Genomic DNA, 21,052 nt, shown 5'->3' with positions numbered 1-21,052 from the left:
AGCCAGTCAGTAAGGACCTGGTATGAGAGGCCGAAACGCTTGGACCTCGTCCTGTAGGCCATGGGGAGCCACTGAAAGATTTTAAGCATGGTAGTATTTCAAAAGCTACACTTTCCCGGCAAAGTGGAGGGTGGATTCAAAGAAGACAACACACCTTGGTAATAAGAAAAGACTGGGGAGATTCTGGGTAGTTGTGGAAACGAAAGACCACATAGACCGGAAAGAGACTTAAGAGGCAGAGTGAATGTTGACTGGACAGAGAAAGCGAGGGGATGGCTCATGAATTTGTCCTTGGGTTGCCAAGCGGATGATAAAACAGGAGAAAGACTAGGTTTAGGTTTGGGAGGGGCGTATGATTAAATTCAGCTTGGGACATGCCGAGTTTTACATTTCTGTGAACGAGCAGAGGGAGATGACCAGTAAGTTGATAATGTGGAACAGAAGCTAAGAATTCTGCGCTGGAGATACGGTCTCCTGACTCCACATACCTGGGGGACCATGTAGTGAAAGCTTCGCACGTACACTGCATGGTCCACGTGAATGGTGCTGGGTTATAGAGAATGGCATCGCAACCTTTAATCCTGCCAGGAAATGAAGTCAGCGGTTACCTTAAATCCGTGGTAATGAACGTAAACAGTAAAACTGGCCAAAGTGCACAATTAAAACCTGCTGTTTGTGGCTATTAAAATTTATTTAAAAGTCAACAAAATAAAAAATCCAGTTCCTTCCTTGCTCTAGTCACATTTCAAACGCTTAATAGCCCTATGTAACTCATGACTACCATATTGGATAGCATAGCCATAGAACATTTCCATCATCGTAGAACATTCCACTGGACAGAGCTAGAAAGTGGTCCTAGAAAATGAGTTATTGATCAGAAGAGAGGAGAAAGAGGGAGGAGAATGGAAGGCACAGGAAGAGTCTTCCAAGAAAATCCAAGAGAAGAGGATAGGTGAAAAAGTCAAACCCAAAAGCCAAGGGAGAAGAGAAAAAGCAGGCGCTCGGGCCCCTGTGGACATTTAACTTCTTCAGCTGTAATACTGAGAGAAGGTACTAGTGACTGAATGCCCTCCATGAGCTAAGTTCTATAATAGGTGCTTTCCACGTCACCCACCTAGAATCACACAACCTTCTGAGAACACAGAGCCTGAGTCCCATTTGCTACACTTCTCATGATGATCACTGCTAAATTTTAATTGTGCACTTTGGCCAGTTTTACTGTTTACATACATTACCCTGGATTTAGGTTAATCACCGACTTCATTTCCTGGTAGGATTAAAGATTGCAATACCATTCTCTATAACCCGAAACAATTTGCCAGAAAAAAAAGGTTGTTACTCGAAAGCTGAAAACCGACTTAATCTGAGCCAAGTTTTTACAAAGTGTGTCAGGTGCTTCTTCGGATTAATTTAATCATTTCAACAATCCTCAGGTAGTTCCTATCATTATCAATGGAGGGATCAGGAAACTGGGGGCCACAGAGGTTTAAAAATTTGCTAAAATTTCACAGCTAATGACAGTGGATCACTGAATGCAAATTCAGATCAGTCTGATTCCCGAATCTTTACTTATAACCACCACCTTCCACACAGTAGTTAAAAATTAACTACAAATCCTCACGTTCCATTGCAGAAGAACAATGATCTCTTTTGAAGCATATGCTTACAGCTATGAAATATTCTTTGTAGGAGAAAATCTGCTCCTACAAAGCTGCTCCACTGGCCAAACATTCCATTAGTGAATTATAAAACCAAGCGTGTGCAAAGGCCACAGTTGAGCACTTCATCTGACAGCATGTGGGTTTTCAGTTGTTTCCACTCTATCAGTTTTACACACAGAAGACAGTCAATTCCTAAAGGATAGGTGACATCTCATACTTCTCCGATACCCTCCAGAGCACAGACTTCAACTGATGGAATTGGGAAGGTTCAACTAGCAATGGAATTCAGAGCCACCACAATATGTTACAGGAATGTGTTGAGAAAGATACAAGTTTTATTTTTCAACTCATATATTTTTCTTTTCTTTGCAGTATAGTTTTGAGGGATAGCACTACTGTAAGTTACTTAAATCAAGATCAATACAGTCCATTCTCCTTACGAACAATCTTCTCTTGAATAAAACAATTTTGGGCCAGAATATCTCCACAACCTTAAATCTATGTGTGTAAAGACAGCACACACACACACACACACACACACACACACATACACACACACCTCAAGATATAAGATCAGTAAATTGAGTCAGCAGGTTTCATCAGAAGACACATTAATACCATAGGTAGAAACCTGGGGCAGACTAAGCTGACTCAATTTTATGACTCTGCATGATGTAAATAACTAAATGATTATGATTTAATGATTGGCTTTATTTGTGATCTATAGTGACAATATCCTGGTAACTGATACTATGCATAAAAATTAATACTTGAGTTCCTTACAAATAATTTGATAAAAGCCATGCTCTCACAATCTACCCCAAATGCAAATCTAATCCCTAGGTATTTCTGAGATTTGATTGTCTTAATTAAAAATTGTCAATGCTACTCGACATTCGAAAAACAAGAAGGGAATTGACCATAACATACTAGTTTAATTCATTGAAGTTGTACAGGGAGAAGTTACGCTGAAAATGGCTCATTAAATATTCATCTTGATATAACAGATTCCCAACTGTATCAAGGACAAACATTTAAATATTACTGTGTCTCTTTGGGGGAGAAAGCTATGAGGTGATACTTAAATGTATTTAACTGAAACTGTTGCAAAGGCAGATGCTGTGATAGTCTTATGTTTGTGTTGCAATCCTAGTGTAGCCAAGGTATTCATCAAAAATTCACTTGAAATTTAGGAAAACAAATACAACAAGGAAAAACCAGATAACTCAAAAAAAGTTCCCGAAAGAAAATAATTACATCATCACACAAAGTCTTTAGAACATTATATTTCATAAAAGACAATGATAAAAAAGTACAAACATTTCCATGAGATGCAAAAAAAAAAAAAAAAGAGTACAAGAAATAACTAGCATTTATTTCAGTGCATTTATGTGAAAGCCTTTCAGATCTTAATAAAATTAATCTTAAGTACACTTCCTCTTTGTGATAAACACCACTATGGCCATTTTGGTTCTCTCAATGGGCATACTTGCAAATAAAAGGCAATAAATCTAGAGTGCTAATATTTGTCTGAAAAAATACATAAAGAAATGTAACAGAGATGAGCAAAGGCCAAATAAAATGACACAAAATTTCTTTCTCTCAGAAGGGGCCTTCAAAAGAGGGAGAATATTTTATTGCATATTTGTCCAATTTGTTTTAAAAGAGATATTAATCTCTTGACTAGGAAAAGGAGGATAAGCAAGTTTTTAATACGTAACTTCATACTTACATAATATTGTAAACAAGGTTTTCTTACTGAACACCTTTTCACAAAATACAAACAGAAATTTAAATTTAGATTTTAAAAAATATCCATTAAATCCTAGTTTTGGCAAAGGTTTAAATGACTATCTCCACTATGAATTAGACACAATGTTACAGGACATGTGAACATTTTCCTTTTTCTACAAACAGGCCCATTAATCATTACTACTTTCTCTAGTTGAAAGGCACTATATAACTTTCCCAGTAGTGCTATAGGGACCTCGTAATAATAGCTGTATGTCCAGATACATATATGTCTAGACTTTGAGACTAAGAAATACAATGAATAAGTTATAAGAGCATGTCTTCATAATTTTGGAAAGGTTTCAACTTGCTTAACTTGATTTGTTTAAAAATGAAATGATACTTTTTCCGTAGACATAGCTAGCATTGCACCTGATAAAGTAGGCAAGAATACACGTTCACTAATAAATCCACCAACATAACTATAAAGAAAGTTTGCATTTGCAATGCATTTGTTCATTTTTATGGAATAGATTTATTTTCATACATTAAAGATAATTGGTCAAAACTGTCACTTTATTGAAACATGTAAAAGTCATTATTTATGGGCAAAAATCAATTTTAGGTCTGCACTTAACAGGCAAAACAAAAACAAAAGACAAAAAGCCAACTTATGAGATGGTTTTCAAGGGATGACATATCATTCAAATTAGAAAGAAGCAAAATATTCAGGCCCATTCCTAAAACAAAAATTACTATTAGATTTAATCCATAAAAATAAGGCAGACTGTAGTAGAACTGAATTCTCTTAAAATTGTAAAGTGTATATAATGAAAAGATTCTAAAATGTGGGCACCTCCACACTACAAAAAAAAAAAAAGTTTTCCTGATAAGACCCAAAAACAGCCCTAATTTTCCCCACAACTGAAATATTTAATTATTTTATTATTATATGGATTAATTTTGCTTCTGTGCCCCTACTATCCTGTTAGTGATGAACAAATGTTAACTTTCCCAATTTACTTTCCTTCATTTCATTGAATTAAAAAACTGCATTGGCTATGAGACACAGAAAATGAACAGATACACAAATTAAGAACAAATATATTACTTTTCAAAAGGTTTAATTTTTCATTATTTTCAGTAAAAGCAAATAAATGAGACATATTTTGGAATTATTTCTAAAAAAAAAATGTGAAAAAATTCTGTTTCGTATCATAACAGAGAGCTACCAGTTTTCTCAAAGCACGAGAATTTCAACTATTTTGTGAGTTGGGTTGTAGTCATTGGGTTACCAATATTGCCATAGAAAATGGCACTTCAAAATTAAACTTATAACCTGAGATAAATAGCCATATTTCTGTTTTAGGTGAATAATTCATGAGGCAAATGTTATCAAACATCTCTCAAATATAAATTTTTAGTGTTCTTTACTGTTGTTGAAGATTCACTTTATACATATACATTTTTTTGTTTTAAATTTGTGAAAATATCTTGATATTTTAAAGAGTCTTTGGTTAACAACAATTGATCATTTTCAAAGTAAAAATAATGCTTGATTTTGTCATAAAAACTTCGTCCAAATTTAAGATAAAGTAATATATTTGATGTCAGGTAGGAAGACCTGTTTTCTGAGAAGTGTCTCAAAACATTAATGGATTTAAATAACTGATTATGTAATTCTATTAAATTCAGTAAGGGAATTTTAGTAACAACAGAGATATAATTGCTTAGAAGTGAAAACAATACATAGTTTGAATGAAATTGGCCAACATTAAAATGAAACCCTGCTAAACCTGAAATTCTATGAGTCTGAGAATTAAACTTAAAATCTGTTTTTATCTATTAAGCATTTATCTTCATAAAAATAGAACATTTAAATTTTTATCTAACAGTCTAACCATTTGTTTATTATAAGTACTACTGGGTTTTCTATAACTCATTCTTTAAAACAAATCATTTTGATTTTTTTTTTAAGTGAAAAAAATGTTTTGGCTCTTCTGAACCGGAAATAATAAAAGTGCTGTCCACTATGAACTGAAAAGCAAAACAAACAAAAAACAGTGTACAAACGCACACAACCTTGGGAACATTTTTTGAGGCACAAAGTCCCTGACACACAAGAGGTACATGAAAGACATTTAACAAAAAGAGTTCCTTTACATCATGTCACATCACAACTTTTAAGATTTTCTTGGTAATACTCATGCAATATGCATAAACAATATGGTTGTGATTTAGCAAATCTGATGAGATTGCAAGCAAGGAAAAATACAGGTAATGCTGGTAGGAAGAAAAGCTGTTTAAGCCCTTTCTTCTTACCCTTTAAGACCCTAAGAAAGCTGTGACTTCTTCCCCACAGAAGGCTGAAGATCTAAAGCTCAAAACTAGTGTAATAGTTTACTGTAGTAGTTGGCTGTCAATTATTGACAGTTCCTTCATTTCACACAAGGGTTAACCTTTGTTTCGTAACATAAATTTACATTGTTTTTTCCCATGCAAATAAAAAAGTCTATAAAAGTCCAATAAAGGCATAACCAATTACATGCAAAACTGCAACACAGCTTATTTTTCAACAATTTGAACCCATTCATTTACATCACATATGTACAAAATATGTTTAAACAGAAATAAAGCATTCTCTTGAATTAAATTATAGATTTCAGTATAAAAATGTTTTTCTTTGTAGGGAGCTCTCTTAACTTCCAGTCTTAAGCAATGGCATCTGGCTTCTGCAGTGCTCGCCATGGGGGTGTGTCTCAGCGCAGAGGATGGGAGGAAGAAGGCTGACTGTACAATCCCACACTGGAAACACTGAGGATGCCGGCTCTTCTTACAGAACGAGGCACTGGGACACATCCCTTCACTGACCTCCAGGAAGCGTGCACTCCAAGTTTATGAGCCAGCATTGTGGTCCATCTTGCCAGGAGAGCGACTTGTTTTAATAGTCTTCGATTGGAGCTAACTCTGGCATGAGGTTTACAGATATATTTGTATACAACCTATCAACCAGTATTTTTGGCATATATATTAAATTGTTCAACCCATCGATGTACTGACGCTCTTTTGAATACCTTAGTAATTTATACCTATAGTGTTAGAAAAAAAGTAACAGAAACAAGTGCAAAAAGAAAAATTGAGGAGGAATAATGCTCAAGATCATTCTTATAAATTAAAGCATTTAAAGCTCTACAATTTTTGACTCTCATACATAATTAAAAATCTTTCTAAATCATTGCTGTAAATTAGCATTTTGACGAGTCTCAAAATGCCACCTGAAAAAATTATTCTGTACCCTTACAACTTAGACATCTTTAAGAAAGAAAATGTATTAAGTTTTACGTTAAGAAAACACTTTTTATAAAAATCGTTAACTGGGCTCTTGAAAATGCACATATGTGTGTAGATATATGCATATCTCTTCAAAACAAGCACAAAAGTGCTTCACTTCTCTAAAAAATGATATTGACAGAAAATTCCCTTCAGGGGACTTTTTTGGGTGCAATGCATTTTTTAAAATCTTTCATACATTAAATAATTTTGCAACCTTGGTATCTATAAGAGGACATTAAACTTACCTTCCTAAAAACTGGACTTCACCTCGGTGATGATGAGGAATAGATGTGTATTTCCCTAAGTCCCCCTCTGGTCTTGTTACATTATATCCAGCATAGTGAACTCTATAATACAATATATGGAAATGAAAATATAAAGAAATAAAATCTGACATAAAAATTGATTCCATGAGTTCAATTTAAAATACAAAAGAATGTTCTAATGAATGTGTTGTCAATAATTTTAGAAGGCATTCTTAATGAAAAAAAGAAGAAACACAAAATAAGATTTAGGAACCTCAAAAATTTTCCATCCCAAAGAATCTTTTCTTGAATTAGCAAAGTACAATTTACCTAAAAGAAAGGAAATTTATAGAAATTCTGTTATTAAGCAAGTTGATCTCAACATACCTGTTCCAAAGGTCATCATCTTCTCCTCCCCATCCCCAGAAGGCATTAGGAAAACCATTGATCTTTCTAAATTGTTCCACTGTCAGTCCACTTACACCACCGAAAAACTCTTTATATGGAAGACTAAAAAGAAAGCAGAAGATAGCATCCTAAAATGAAATCAAAACAGTTTGCCACATGAAATCAAGTTTCGAGTCTTATGTGCTTTGCAAAATATACTTCTATTTTCCAAATAAATAAATCTGTTGATTAAATCACACTCTGGGAAATGTAAAGTACACCAAGGAACAAAATATTTTTGTATTCTAGTGAAACAAGTACACCTAAATGTGTTATGTAAAACACAAAATAAAACAACTGTAGTAATTAAAATTTAATACTTAGTATTGTTACTAAACCTAGTGTTCAAAAATTGTATATTTTCACACCAAAGTATACTTGATTAAGTACATCAATAGCTGTCAATACAATTTTAGATGTTGCTAAACCAATAAAATTTTCTAGCTTAATTGAACTTAATTATAAATACATTATTTAGTATATAGGCCAGGATAAATATAAATTATAAAGACAAGTCTAGCATTTAATTTTGAAATGACAAGTGGCTACTCCTACAACAACCATATCTGTTTGGATTATACTCCCCAAATACTCATAGATATTTACAAACATTTACTTTTAATGCAATATTTTTAAAAAGACTTTTTTAAACTGAGACATAATGGACATGTAACATTGTATTAGTTTTAGGTGTACAACATGACTTAATATAGGTATACATTCTGAAATGATTACCGAAATAAGTCTAGTTAACATCCATCACCATACTGTTACAAAATTTTTTTTTTCCTTGTGATGAGAGCTTTTAAGATCTACTCTCTTAAGAACTTTCAAATATATAATACTGTTAGCTATAGTCACCATGCTGTACATTACATCCCCAGGACTTATTTATTTTATAACTGCAAGTTTGTACCTTTGACCACCTTCACCCATTTCGCCCATCCCACCCACCTGTTCTTTGTATCTGAATTCAGTTTTTTTTTTTAGATCCCACATGTAAGTGACATCATATAGTATTTGTCTTTCTCAGAGAAATAACTATATTTTCAAATTTGGATTTCATTTCCCTTACCTTTCCTTAACTCATGTTCTAAGGAATTTGTCAAACTAAGCTATCCATTTAGACCTAGATTAGTTTTCTCATGTTGAGGTAGCACCCCTAGATTTGCAGACCTGAATGGTACTATGGCCCCAAATGTGCTAGTGGGGAGTAGCGTGCTAGAGTCCCTGAAGGGACCAGGCCAGTGTGCAGGGCCAGCAGAGAAAATACGACCATGCATAGCATCTGAGAATCGTGCTGAAGGAAATCTGGCCCAGACCCTATCCACAGCCACCTCTGAGAAAGAGGGGATTCCACTGTTTTGTTGAGGGACTCTCACCTTGTTCCCTATGGGAAAGAAGTGCTGTTTTGCCAGTGGGGATCTTGTGTGGTCACAGCAGATGGGAGAGACCACTCCTGGATGGAACTCTAGGGTTGCAGGAGAAAGCAATCTTGGCCCTGCCTTGGACCTAAGGCTCCCCAGGAGAGTAACAGCCACGTAGACCCCAAAGACAACCATGGTGTCCCAAGAGACCTCATGAGGCTTGCACTTGGGAAGTTAGGATTCTAGTAGTAACACCAGCTGGGGTTCAACAGAGCCAATAAACATTCATGGCTCTGTTGTGCTTCCCTCACTAATTGGATTATTCTTGCCCAGACTAGCGGTTTGGAAGAAACCTGAGATCAGTAGATAGGTAGGGGTGCAGGCGTGTGTGTGTGTGTGTGTGTGTGTGTGTGTGTGTGTGTGTGTGTGTATGTGTGTGTGTGTACTGACATGTATAAACTGGCATGCATATTAATTCCCTTTATTGTTCTGCTTAAGTGGAAACAATCAATGCATAAAGCCAAGGAGAAAAAAGATTAGGTAAAAATAAAGATATGAATAGATAAAGAATAGAAACTGTAAACAAGCAAAAATCTAGTAGTGTTTATCTTCCAAAAGGGAGAGACACACTAACCTGGGGACCTGAGCTTTCTGGTCAGCTGCCATCAGAGTGGGAGTGAGTACCACTGTGGGGCAGAGATGCTTCATCAGGCTTTGTCCCAAGGCTGACGTCTGCACTGTCCCACCATTCCCGACCCCACCATTCTCCCTGTGCTACCACTTGAATTTCTATTCAAACCTCCAACATACCCTACTGTCCCTGGGATTAGTCTAGGCAGATATAAACATTTTACTCATTAGAAATTAATATTTGCAAGTAAAACAATTCATTTAGAATTCTTAGTTTATATGACCTTTATGAGATTTTTTTAGTCAAAATCAATTACACTGAATCTAATTTGAGTCTAGCAGGCTGATCAAAATTGGGTTTCCATAAATGCCAAGAACCAGATCCTGAACCTGGATGACTTCCCCAAGGGAACGCCAGGCTTGGAGTTCAGATACTGCGGCATTAAGGAAGAGGTTTTCCAATGACGACCATGACCAGCAAAAACAATAAAAATAACAAAGCCGTTCTTTTCCTGTTTTCGGGCTGATTCTCCTGGTCAGGTCACTGCCTCTCTGCAGCAGGCAACATCTCCCCTGCTCCAGGCTATCTTCTCTTCTCTCCACTTCCGTTAGCCAGTGAAAACTATGATCCCCTTTCCCAGGTCAGACTTACATACTTTGATGTTAATTTAAGTTACTGTCACAGATTCAATGACTGTTCACATTTCAAGTTATCTCCAGTCAGAGAATGAAAAAATTTGTTTCTTCTTATTAAAGGCAAGTCAAGAATCCATAGCTTAGAAAGAAGATACACTGCATTAAAACATCACTAAGGGAGGGGAAGCAGAAGGGAGACAACAGGTGCTACTGTGTTTCCCTGAAAATAAGACCTAGCCAGACAATCAGCTCTAATGCATCTTTTGGAGCAAAAATTAATATGAGTCGGTCTATGTAATATAAGACTGGATATAATATAATATAATATAATATAACATAATATAATACCCGGTCTTGTAGTAAAATAAGACCGGATCTCATATTAATTTTTGTTCCAAAAGATGCCTTACAGCTGGCTGTCCGGCTAGGTCTTATTTTGGGGAAACATGGTATGTACCTGGGGCGCAGGTCCAGCACATGGGAGCACTCACCAGCCCTAAGGAAGGGCTCTATTACTCCACTGAACAAGGAAACCAATGTTCAGAGATACAAAGTAACTAAACAACTCCTAAAACTGTTAAGTGCAAAACCAGAAGTTAAATCCACATTTGCTTGATGTAGAAAGCATCTCTCTTTTCCACCACCCCACGCTCAAACCTCTGTGTGAGGAGGAAGTCCCTAGATGGATGACAAGCGACTCTCCGTCCTGCTCCCTCGGAGGACAGGCTGGAGTTAAAGATGCTCCTCAGGCCGTGGAACATTCTCAGATGCAGGCACATCATGCTGCCGCCGTTTCAGTGATATGATTCTACAAGCACGTTGTACAACAGCTGCAGGACCGCACATCACTTACATATACATGTATTTATCCAGCTTTGCTGCAAAATGACGTGGCATTTCTCCACATCCATAATAGTTCCGGTCGTTTTCGGGTAGATGATCCACATCATGGAAGATGACGCAGTCCCAGACGCTATCTTTCATGGCCTCTTGGAAGCCCACATTGAAGAGCATTGCACGGTTAAAAGGTTGTGTGCCGGTCTTCACAGGGAGAAAAACAGAAACGGACTCAGGCTTTGTCACCTGACTTTTTTCTATACTTTCTAACTTGTTAAACTATAGTCAAATAATAAGCACATATGAATCAAATCCATACAATAATAAACATGTCAGGATTTTCAAATATACCGTTTAAATGTACTTGCGTTATTTTATACTTTGGTAACCTACAGGAAAACAATGTTGTCGTCTAGTCCACTGGTCAAGCACCACATTTATACAATGACATCATTTATGTTTCTGTTTTCCTTCATATACATCAAGATATAGGTTATTTATAACCGGAAAAATATAAAGTCATTAAAAATAGTATGGGTTGTATTTTTTTACTGAAGCTTTCCATGTGCTGACAAGACTAAGAAAAGCAGGAAACTGAAAATGACTCAACAAACGTTAACTTCTCTTATATAACAAAGCCAGGGGAGGGCTAATTCTGTATTACTAATGCTTATAATAAAGACAAAGACAGGTTTAGCGAACAAAAACAATTTGAACTTATTACATAAAACTTCCTTTATTATAACCATTTTCCTTTATTAGTAGAGAAAATATATTAAAATGCCCAGGCAACAAACCATTCCTATTTTTATTATTCTTGCTTATGATAAACGCCAAGAGTATTTTAAGGGACAAAAAAATGGAAACTTGTTACAGAGAACCCAACTTCCTATATTATAGCCATTTACCTGTCTTTATGAGGAAATTACATTAAGGTGCATTAGCAATAAAAAGTTTCATTCTGTATCTAAACAATATTAAACAGCAATTACCTATACTTTAGCAATATTTCTGATTCCCAAAATATTTAAAAGGATTATGACGGGAGTGAATGAGATATACAATGTAGTCACCACCAGACTGCTGCCTCAGGAGTGAAAAGTTACTCATTTTCAGCCCTGGGTCTTTCACTAACTGGAGGTAACAGAAATCACTTTACTTTTTACAGCTTCTTTCTTCACCAATGAAATGGAGGGAATAAAAGGGAAAGGGAGTGAAATTATAATGTGATTACCGGTATATCAACATCAGCTTGAACTACTTTCCTTCAAGGTTTTAAAAATTGTTTTTTATTAAATGTGGACAATACTTAATGGCTTATAATAAAAATAAGAAGTTCTATGCCTAACCCGTCTTCATCCTCCAAAAGCAATAAATTCCAACTCCTCTAGCAGTTTATTCCAGTGCTTACCATATTTCAAGATAATGAGAGTTCTGATATTTCCTTGCTTCATTAACTTTGGACATCGTTTACTGACTTCTTATCATGGTTGTTGAGGATTTACACCACCACACTGCTCCACCATCTATTCTCCCAATATAGTTATATCATAATCTTTGGTGAAATCTATAGTGTTTACATTATTAGGACTGTGGAAATATTGCTTGAGTGCTGAGTGAATTATGATTCTGCTTTCTTTCCCAAATTGAGATTAATAACTGCCTTTTGTTTTCTTAGTTGTCTACATTATTATTAGTTTTCTACATTATTTCTACACTATTATTACTTTATACAAAAGTCCCCATAAATATGTCCTGTATCTATTAATAATTGATGTAATCATTCAAACACCTCAAATCATTTATCAAGTCTTCATGCCCCATGCCCAACTCCAACTCCCACTGCCCTCAGTTCGTGGTGCCGTCTGGACTGGTCTGACCATGGACGACTATCATCCTGGGACTCGTCCTTCATTTTCTATATCATCTATATTTTTTGCCTGGCTTTCTCAGAAAAGGCACCTCCTTTAGCAGCTTCCTAAGTAAACATCCACGAAAAAAAAAACAAAAACTTTTTAGTTAATGGATGATTGACAATGCCATCAATCTATCCTCACACTTGATTGACATTTTTGGCTTGGTAAAAAGTTCTCGGTTGAAAATTACTTTCCCCTAGAATTTTAAAGGCATGGATCCACAATCTTCTAGCTATCGGCATTGCTGAGAAGGTTCATACGATTATGATACATAATCATTGGTAATTTGTCCTACAGAATCTTTTTGATATCTTCCATTTTTAATCGGTATTCTTAAAACTTCTGTGGGGGCCCAAATGGCTCAGTTGGTTAGAGCGCGAGCTCTGAACAACAGGGTTGCTGGTTCAATTCCCACATGGGCCAGTGAGCTGCGCCCTCCACAACTAGATTGAAGACAACGATCTGCCACTGAGCTTCCTGAGGGGCAGCCAGATGGCTCAGTTAGTTAGAGCACAAGCTCTCAACAAGATTGCCGGTTCAATTCCCACATGGGATGGTGGGCTGCGCCCCCTGCAACTAAAGATTGAAAACAGCAACTGGACTTGGAGCTGAGCTGTGCCCTCCACAATTAGGTTGAAGGACAATAACTCGGAGATGAGGGGCCCTGGAGAAACACACTGTTCCCCAATATTCCCCAATAAAAATTTTTTTTAAAACTTCAAAATAATATGCTTCACAATGGACCCAGAAATTATTCTTGTGTACATTTGGTCCCCTTTAATCTGAAGACTCATGTCTTTGCTTCTGGAAAATTTTCTTATATTAATTTCTTGGGCCACAGTCCTCCATTCCACCCCAATTTTTTTCTGCTATATTTTTCCAGAACCCTGATTAGTGAGTGTATTAGCTATCTACTGATGTGTAAGAAATCACAGCAAAACTTAGTGGCTAAAAATACAATAGCCATTTATTATGCTCACAGCATCTGTGGATAGGGAGTTCTGACAGCACAGTATGCACTCGTGTGCCTCATCTCTGCTCCATGGTGTCTGGGCCTCAGCTGGAGGATGCACTTCCATCTGGCTCACTCACAGGATCGGCAAGACAATGCTGCCAAGTCACTCTCTCTCCACAGGGCTGCTCGAGTGTCCTCATGACATGGCAGCTGCCTTCCCCGAGAGCGAGTGATCCAAGAGACCAAGACAGAAGCAGCACTTTTTATGACCTACCCTCCAAAGTCACATGCTGTCACTCTGCAATCGGGCTGCCCTCACAAGTCAGCCATTATTCATTGCGGGAGGGACCACACAAGGGCCTGGATACTAGGATACAAGGATCCGTGAGGCCATCATAGAGACTGGTTACCCTGTGATGTGTTGGTACTCTTAGACTGGTTTTCTTATGTTTTGTTTCTAGTTTAGGAGTTATTTTCTCAAGTTTATCTTCCAGCCATTCTGTTGAAAGTTTCATTTTAGTTATCAAATTTTTATTTTCAATAACTTTCTTGTTCTGATTATTCTTTCTTTATGGTATCCTGTTTTTGTTTCATGGATTATCTTTTTTCTTCATTCTCTGTGAATATTGATTATGAATTTCTGTTGTCGTTCAGTTCTTTTAAGATTTCCTCTGTTCTCTCCAATGTCTCTATGTTGTACACACCGTTTTGTTCGATTGGTTTTGTCTCCTCTGGTGGAGGCTTTCTTCAAAATCTGAGAATCCTCGGCTGCCCATTCATTACTTTTTAAGTAAGGCACTTAAAAAGCTGAAGGAAATCACCATGTATGTATGTATGTGAGGATCATGGCATCACTCTTGCCTCAAACACCACACACATACACACACACACGTGCAAGAGCAAATCCCTAAACAACACCAACAGCACTAAGCTCCTTTCCTCTGTCGCAGTGTTCGAGATTCCCATAGCTCAGAAAATGGGAACATCCTCGTACAAGACCGTGACATCACTGTTAACTGTTCTCCATCGCTCACACAGCACCTCTAACTTATCAGCAAATAACATCACTTCTAAACCCAACGTAGCCCCAAACCCATCCATTGCTCACCTCTTCCCACAGCAGCCCAAGTCAACATCTTCTCCTACCCAGACAACTGCAAGAGCTTTCTAACTGCCCACGTTTCAGCCCTTGTTCCCCTCAGTCTATTCTCTGAACAGTCATCTTTTTAAAACAACAGTTAGATCATGCCATTCCTCTACTCAAAACCCTCTAGAGCTTCCAACCTCATGTGGGATAATCCAAATCCTCACCCTGGCCTGTTAGGTCTTTCATTATCTGCTTCCTCCCTAACGTTCTCCTCCATTCATCACTCTAGCGACATTCCCCTCATGCCCTCGTTCCCCAAACATACCAGGAATGCACATCCCCCTATCACCAGCACGGCTGTACATCATTCGGGGCTGCCCCAACCTCGCCTCCTCTGAGAGGCCTTCCCTGAACACCCTGTATAAAAGAGCACCTCTACTTGCCCTCACCGCTCTCTTTGCCCTGCCCCTGCCCTGAGCACCACCTGACATATCACATATTTATTTATTGCCCGTCTCTCCTCACAAGAACAGGAGAGGCCTTACCTGGTCTGTCACTGCTGTATTCCCTTCTTTTCAATGAATGAAAGTGGGCTTTGTGAAGGTGATAAAGTGATAAGCTGGCCTTTTGCTATAGAGACTTCCACACATTAGACTGGGCATCTTCTTCCAGGGGATAATCTATTTCTCTAATGAAGACATCACTTGTGCCCTTTCCGAGTTGGAGGGGTTAGGGAGAGTCATACCTATCTGCTGGCTTCAAAAAGCCGAACAGGGACGAGGCCTGAGGGTCCCTAGGGTCAGCATGCAGACTTACTTAGCCCCTGGTATTTGAGGCCCCACGGGACAGCTCTGTAACACACTCAGGACCTTCTCTAGTGGGGTTTCTCCAGAGGGTAAACTTTTCATTTTCTTCAAGATATAGCACAGAAATCAATCGCCTGTCAACACAAGCAAAGATGAAGAACTGGGGATTTGACTGTTTTGGAATCAAACTTTCAGACAATTCCCTCACTTTAGCCCAGTGCTTCAGTCCATCTTCTGCGACACCTTTCAAGAGCCGAGATGTGCGGGAGTTTGTCCAGTAAATTAATTCAAGCTTGTCACAATCGAGCACATGATTTTAAACATCCTCTGCTCTGTTAAGGGAGTTGCCAATGATCCATCTGCTTCCTGACTTCCAGAAATGCGTCGAATACTCTCAACTACTTCCATCGCTTTGCCCTTGTGGTTTTAATAACCTTTTAAAAGATTTTTCTTTCATTCTAATTTTAGGAGTATACAAAGGAGAAGAGATAAATATGTGTACAATCTTCCATATGTAACAAGGAGTTCTGAGCTGCTCTTCAATTGCTGAGCGCTCCTGGGCACCAGTCCAACAGAAAAAAATTACTCTTCTATTTCATATGCGGTAAAGATCTTACTGCTCCAAACTACACACTACCAAATACACTGGCCTGAATTAACATTGATCCAGGCTGAGATTCTAACTTAAGAGGTTTATAAAATATGGATCTCAGTTGCTTTGCAAAGATTTCTTGTTCATCACATACACAAAACAATTCCATGATGCTGGGCTCTCGGGAGAATAAGCCTTTAATAACACGGAGGCAGACAGCTCATCTCTCAACACATTATGGAGACTGAAGTTTTGAAAAAGGAAACTAGCCGTGGGTAACACTCACTTAGAAGTTCACAATCATGAAAGCAGCTAAAAATTTTGATTTCTTATTCAGTCAAAAAATATCAATTTTCATAATATAAGTTGTTACATTAAAAAGTGCACATGTACTATATGCATCAAAGTATGCACAGGGAACAAACCTTAAAATGGGGACTTAGGTACAGAGAAGTATAAATTATGTTAAAAACCAAACACTGTCAAGAGAATAGTAGAGACAGGAAACAAAAAGTAAGAAATTTAAAAAAATAAAGAGTAAAAGTGTATTTAGAATAAACTGCAAAGGAGCTGGCAAAACACTAAATATTACAATCTTAGGAATAAAATTTGAATATTTTCTATCAGAAAAAAAGAAGCATCTGATAATATAAGCTAGGTCACTTGTTGTCTACTGATGAATAAGGAAATATATTTTAGTCAGGTTTAGTGTGAGTAATAAAAAGGAAAGGTCAGGATAAAATGAGTTCATCAATGTCAAAACCAGAAATAACCAAATTATCATGTATTTGAAACACAAACAAAATGTATGATTTTAGAAATGCTATGTAGAAATCAGTGATGAAATTCAGCAAGTGACCCAATGTTTGGGAGGTGGGGCAGGGAAGAAAGAAATCAAAGATGACATTTTAAGTGTAAAAATAATCCAAAAGTGGAGAAAAGTAGAAGTATGGAAAATATCTCTAAAGGGTTCAAATAAGGCTGGAAAAAAAAGTTTGCCTGTGATATAGTGAGACAAGAAAAATATTTGGAGAAAAAAGTAGCTGACAATATGAACAATAATTAGAGAAAAAATTCACTTTAATAAATATTAGATGATTAAAAATGATAGGAGTATATCAACTGATAAATGGATTCACAAAATGTGGTATATACCACTAACAGCTCAATCCAAAACTCAATTTTAATCCAAAAATCAATATAAAACCAAGGATTTGAGTTACCTGATTCACCTTAAGCTAAACATTGTTGCTCAAACCACATCTAAGAGTTTATTACATTCTACTAGACTTAGTTACAATTTGGAAAAAATTCTCACCTGTTCAATGACATAAAAGGCAAATTCCAGGCGCTGTTTTTGGAGCATTGGAATCAGATGCAAGAAAAAAATTGGAAGATGTTCATGGCGATTACGAAAAGGAATGAGAACTGCCACCTTTAAGACAAAATAGACATATATGTGAATAATACAGCAACAAGCCCTAAAGGTAAAGATGATAACTAATCCTTAAAAAATTCGGGAGGTTTTAAAGACCCATTCTTATGAATTTTCTTCATCAGAGATCTAACAGTGAGCAAAAACCTTCATGCCACTTATGGTCTTGAGAACCTGGGAGGTATAAACGGGCTCTGAGGTCTATTCTAAGGATTGTGGTCTTTATCCTATGAACACCTTTAGAAAGTGTGGAAAGATTAAAAAGAGTGATAAAGTCAGATTTGGTGATGGCAGAGAACACTATGGAGAGCAGATTGGAGAAAGCCATAAATGGACTCAGGGAGCTGCTCAGGAAATTAATCCAATAGTTAAGACAAGAGGTAATGGTAGCTTGAACTGAGGTGAGGTGGAGAAATCAAGGAAATGTGTTCTTATATAATCCAAAAAATAAAAGAAAAACCATGTATATGGAAATTAGAATGGTTTCTCAGTAAATTAATCTTTCTTCTAATAGGAAAAAAAACATTTATTTGAACTATCAAAATCAAGAATAAAAAATACCATCTATATAAAACATGTTAATATAATATGGGAATAAGTCAACAATTATCAATCATCACTTACTCAAATCCTCTATTATCTATATCCAAACTTTGTCACACAAGCCAAGTCACCCCACACTTCAGTTTGCCTTTGAAACAGCTAAACTATTTTCTAAACATCACTTTTCTTAGCTAAGCTAGCTTTACTATAATTGTAAATTTTCTAATAAAAACTGAAATTAAAATAAGTAATTGATAATTCTACAGATTATAAATTCTAAAATCATTAGATTTTCAAAGAACATAACAGTCATAATATATCTAATTAAAATTTCTGTGTTACTCTATATTCTGGATTTTTAAATACAATCTAAATTGGTTATAACAGAAAAATATATAAGAACATTAAATGTGATATTGATTAAAATTTCACATGTACTAAATACATTTTACTAACAAATGAATACATGTAAGTAACTGGGGCACGTGCATAGGTTTAGGACCTCATCCTACTTGTAAAATCAGAATATGGCATTAGATATAGTCAAGAGAAAATAGTAACATTTACCTGTGCATGTGTACAATTTACCTGTGTATGTGTATTTCATATTACCAGGATGGTAAATGAGACACATTTTTTTAATTCTTAAAATAGTTTCATTTAAAAAGTGAACAAAGTATGATTTAGTAAAATTGAAGATGTCTAATTCAGAAACCCCACTGCTAATTTTCCCTTAATTATTCCCTAAATATCCGCTATGAGGCTGATATTTCATGAAAAAGTTGTTACATTTCGTGTTCTACATTTGGTAAGTTACATTTCATGTTCTACATTTGGTAAGTTACATTTCATGTTCTACATTTGGTAAGTGGTAGGCACTAACGAGGTTCTGGTACCCCACTTTGGATCTCATTCCCTTTTGGTTTGCCTCATACTTGGCTTATGAATCTGAGGCTGCAAAGCTGTCAGAGCAGCCCACATCTAAGCGTCCCTTCCATACCCTCACACGATGGCTACTGCTGGTTCTGGGCACTCCCTCCTGACTGGGAACTTGCTGATGGATTTCAGTATCAATTACTGGCATATTCAAGGAATTCCCAAATCAATACAAACTCCCAAAGCAGTTCCAGGGCCCCTGGGTTTAGTCTTAGGATAGGAAACTGCTGTGAAAAGTAAAAGGAGAGAAAGCAATTAGATGGTGGGTACAGATCCCTACCACTGATCTTATCTGATGTGTATCAGTGTGATAACGTCTATTGAAATGAGGGTGGAACTTGCCCTTCCTGGTTTTGAACTGGCCACAAGTTGAATGCCTCAGACATAATGTAAATGGGCTACAAAAACAATTAAGGTGAATTATAGATATTTAAGGGAAGAAGCTATTAAATAGCTGCAGGGTCCATATTATTGAAATACAATTAGGACGAGTGATGAGTGAAACATATAAAAATAAACAAAGGCAATGTCATAGCCCCAATGCAGTAATTTTTTCAGTGAAACATTTAAAATAGCAAGAGTTATTTCTTTGTTTTTTAAATCTCATAAGGAAACTCAGAATGTCGTAAGAGAAAAAAATTACCACCGTCTTGGCAAATTCAAATAAGTGAAACTGTTGTTTTAGTAGCAAATAAATTGTCCACATTTTAATAAGACAGTTATCAAAGATTTTGAATGATATGCCTAAAGCAAAGTTTTTATTAAAATGAAGCTAAACAGTAGCTTAAAATTTCATTTGACATGTCCCTCGTGGCTGTGCAATGACATTCTCAATAGTTTACAATCTGTTGTCTAGAAAAAGAAGATCTCAGTGTTCTGTGATGATTTATTTCTAAGTTTATAGCTTTTGTTCCAGGACGTTCTTTCTTATATGTGCCCTAACTTGCTGTTTGAGCCACTCTCCTGCTGATGCATCTCTGGTGGCAATAAAGAACATCTGGTCATCATCTTCTGAAAAACAACACGTATCTTCATGAAGCTCCCCTCACCACCTCTTGTTCAAGCAAAATTATCCCATAGTTTGCTCCCACTTTAAAACCACTAACCTTACTGAATGTACGCACCTATTTTTCTATCTTGCTTATTTTCTCCTACATTCCCCATGAGATGAGCAAGAAAAATGTTTACTACATCAATTTCCTCCACCAAGTTTTTGTCCTACTTTGGAACTTCAAACACACCACCAGGTAGGGTGTCCCAAAACGACATGGCTTCATGTTTGCCTACTTTTAAGGGTGCACTAGCTATCTGCCACTAAGACTGAACGGAGTCGAAGCTACCAAGCTCTCATCCTCCCGCAGTGTTTTTAGGTCCATCTTCCTCTTTCTCCTCATTGCCAGTACGTACAGGAACTTCTCCAGCAGGAGGCACTTGATTAAAAAAAAAAAGAAAAATGCAGGTTCTTTCTACTAATAGAATCAGAATGCCTGAGGACTGGGTTCAAGAGTCTTCATTTTTACCAAACACCTCAGGTAGTTCTGAGACAGGTGGCCGCAAGACCCACCTTTAAGGCACCCTGGACTAGAAATGGAACTCCAGGCCTCTGAGTAGCTAACAGCATCAAGCAGCGGCCAGGTTCTTTAAGCCGTTACGTCTTAGACCAAAGTTGTTCAGGCCTCCACCTGCACCCTGAATGAAAGGCAACGTCATAGGAAAACACTTCCCTCATCGATTTCTTTTAGAAATGAGCTTGCCTCTCCAAGGCATCCAACCTGTGCTGAATCTTCTACGCCCACATGCCGTGTTCAGCATGAGCTTGGAATTGCTGACATCATTAGCTTTGGAGCTCAGTTCCAATGAATTGACCATCAATAAACTTAACTGATTTTTTTTTT

General features: G+C 36.9%; 1 protein-coding gene across 1 annotated transcript in view; it reads right to left on the bottom strand.

The window, feature by feature from the left end:
- Nucleotides 1-2,932: 2,932 nt before the first annotated feature.
- B4GALT6 (beta-1,4-galactosyltransferase 6) overlaps nt 2,933-21,052 on the bottom strand; it is a 61,935-nt gene continuing 43,815 nt past the window's right edge. Inside the window, exons 5-9 of the mRNA XM_081078219.1 lie at nt 17,562-17,678; nt 10,904-11,091; nt 7,358-7,480; nt 6,971-7,072; nt 2,933-6,481 (exon numbers count right to left, since the gene is read on the bottom strand). Of these exons, the coding sequence (XP_080934345.1) occupies nt 6,334-6,481; nt 6,971-7,072; nt 7,358-7,480; nt 10,904-11,091; nt 17,562-17,678 (678 nt within the window). The 3' untranslated portion in view covers nt 2,933-6,333. The remainder of the gene's footprint in view (nt 6,482-6,970; nt 7,073-7,357; nt 7,481-10,903; nt 11,092-17,561; nt 17,679-21,052) is intronic.

Source organism: Rhinolophus hipposideros (genome assembly GCF_964194185.1).
Source record: "Rhinolophus hipposideros genome assembly, chromosome: 17".
NCBI lineage: Eukaryota > Metazoa > Chordata > Mammalia > Chiroptera > Rhinolophidae > Rhinolophus > Rhinolophus hipposideros.
This window is presented reverse-complemented; position numbering and strand designations above follow the sequence as displayed.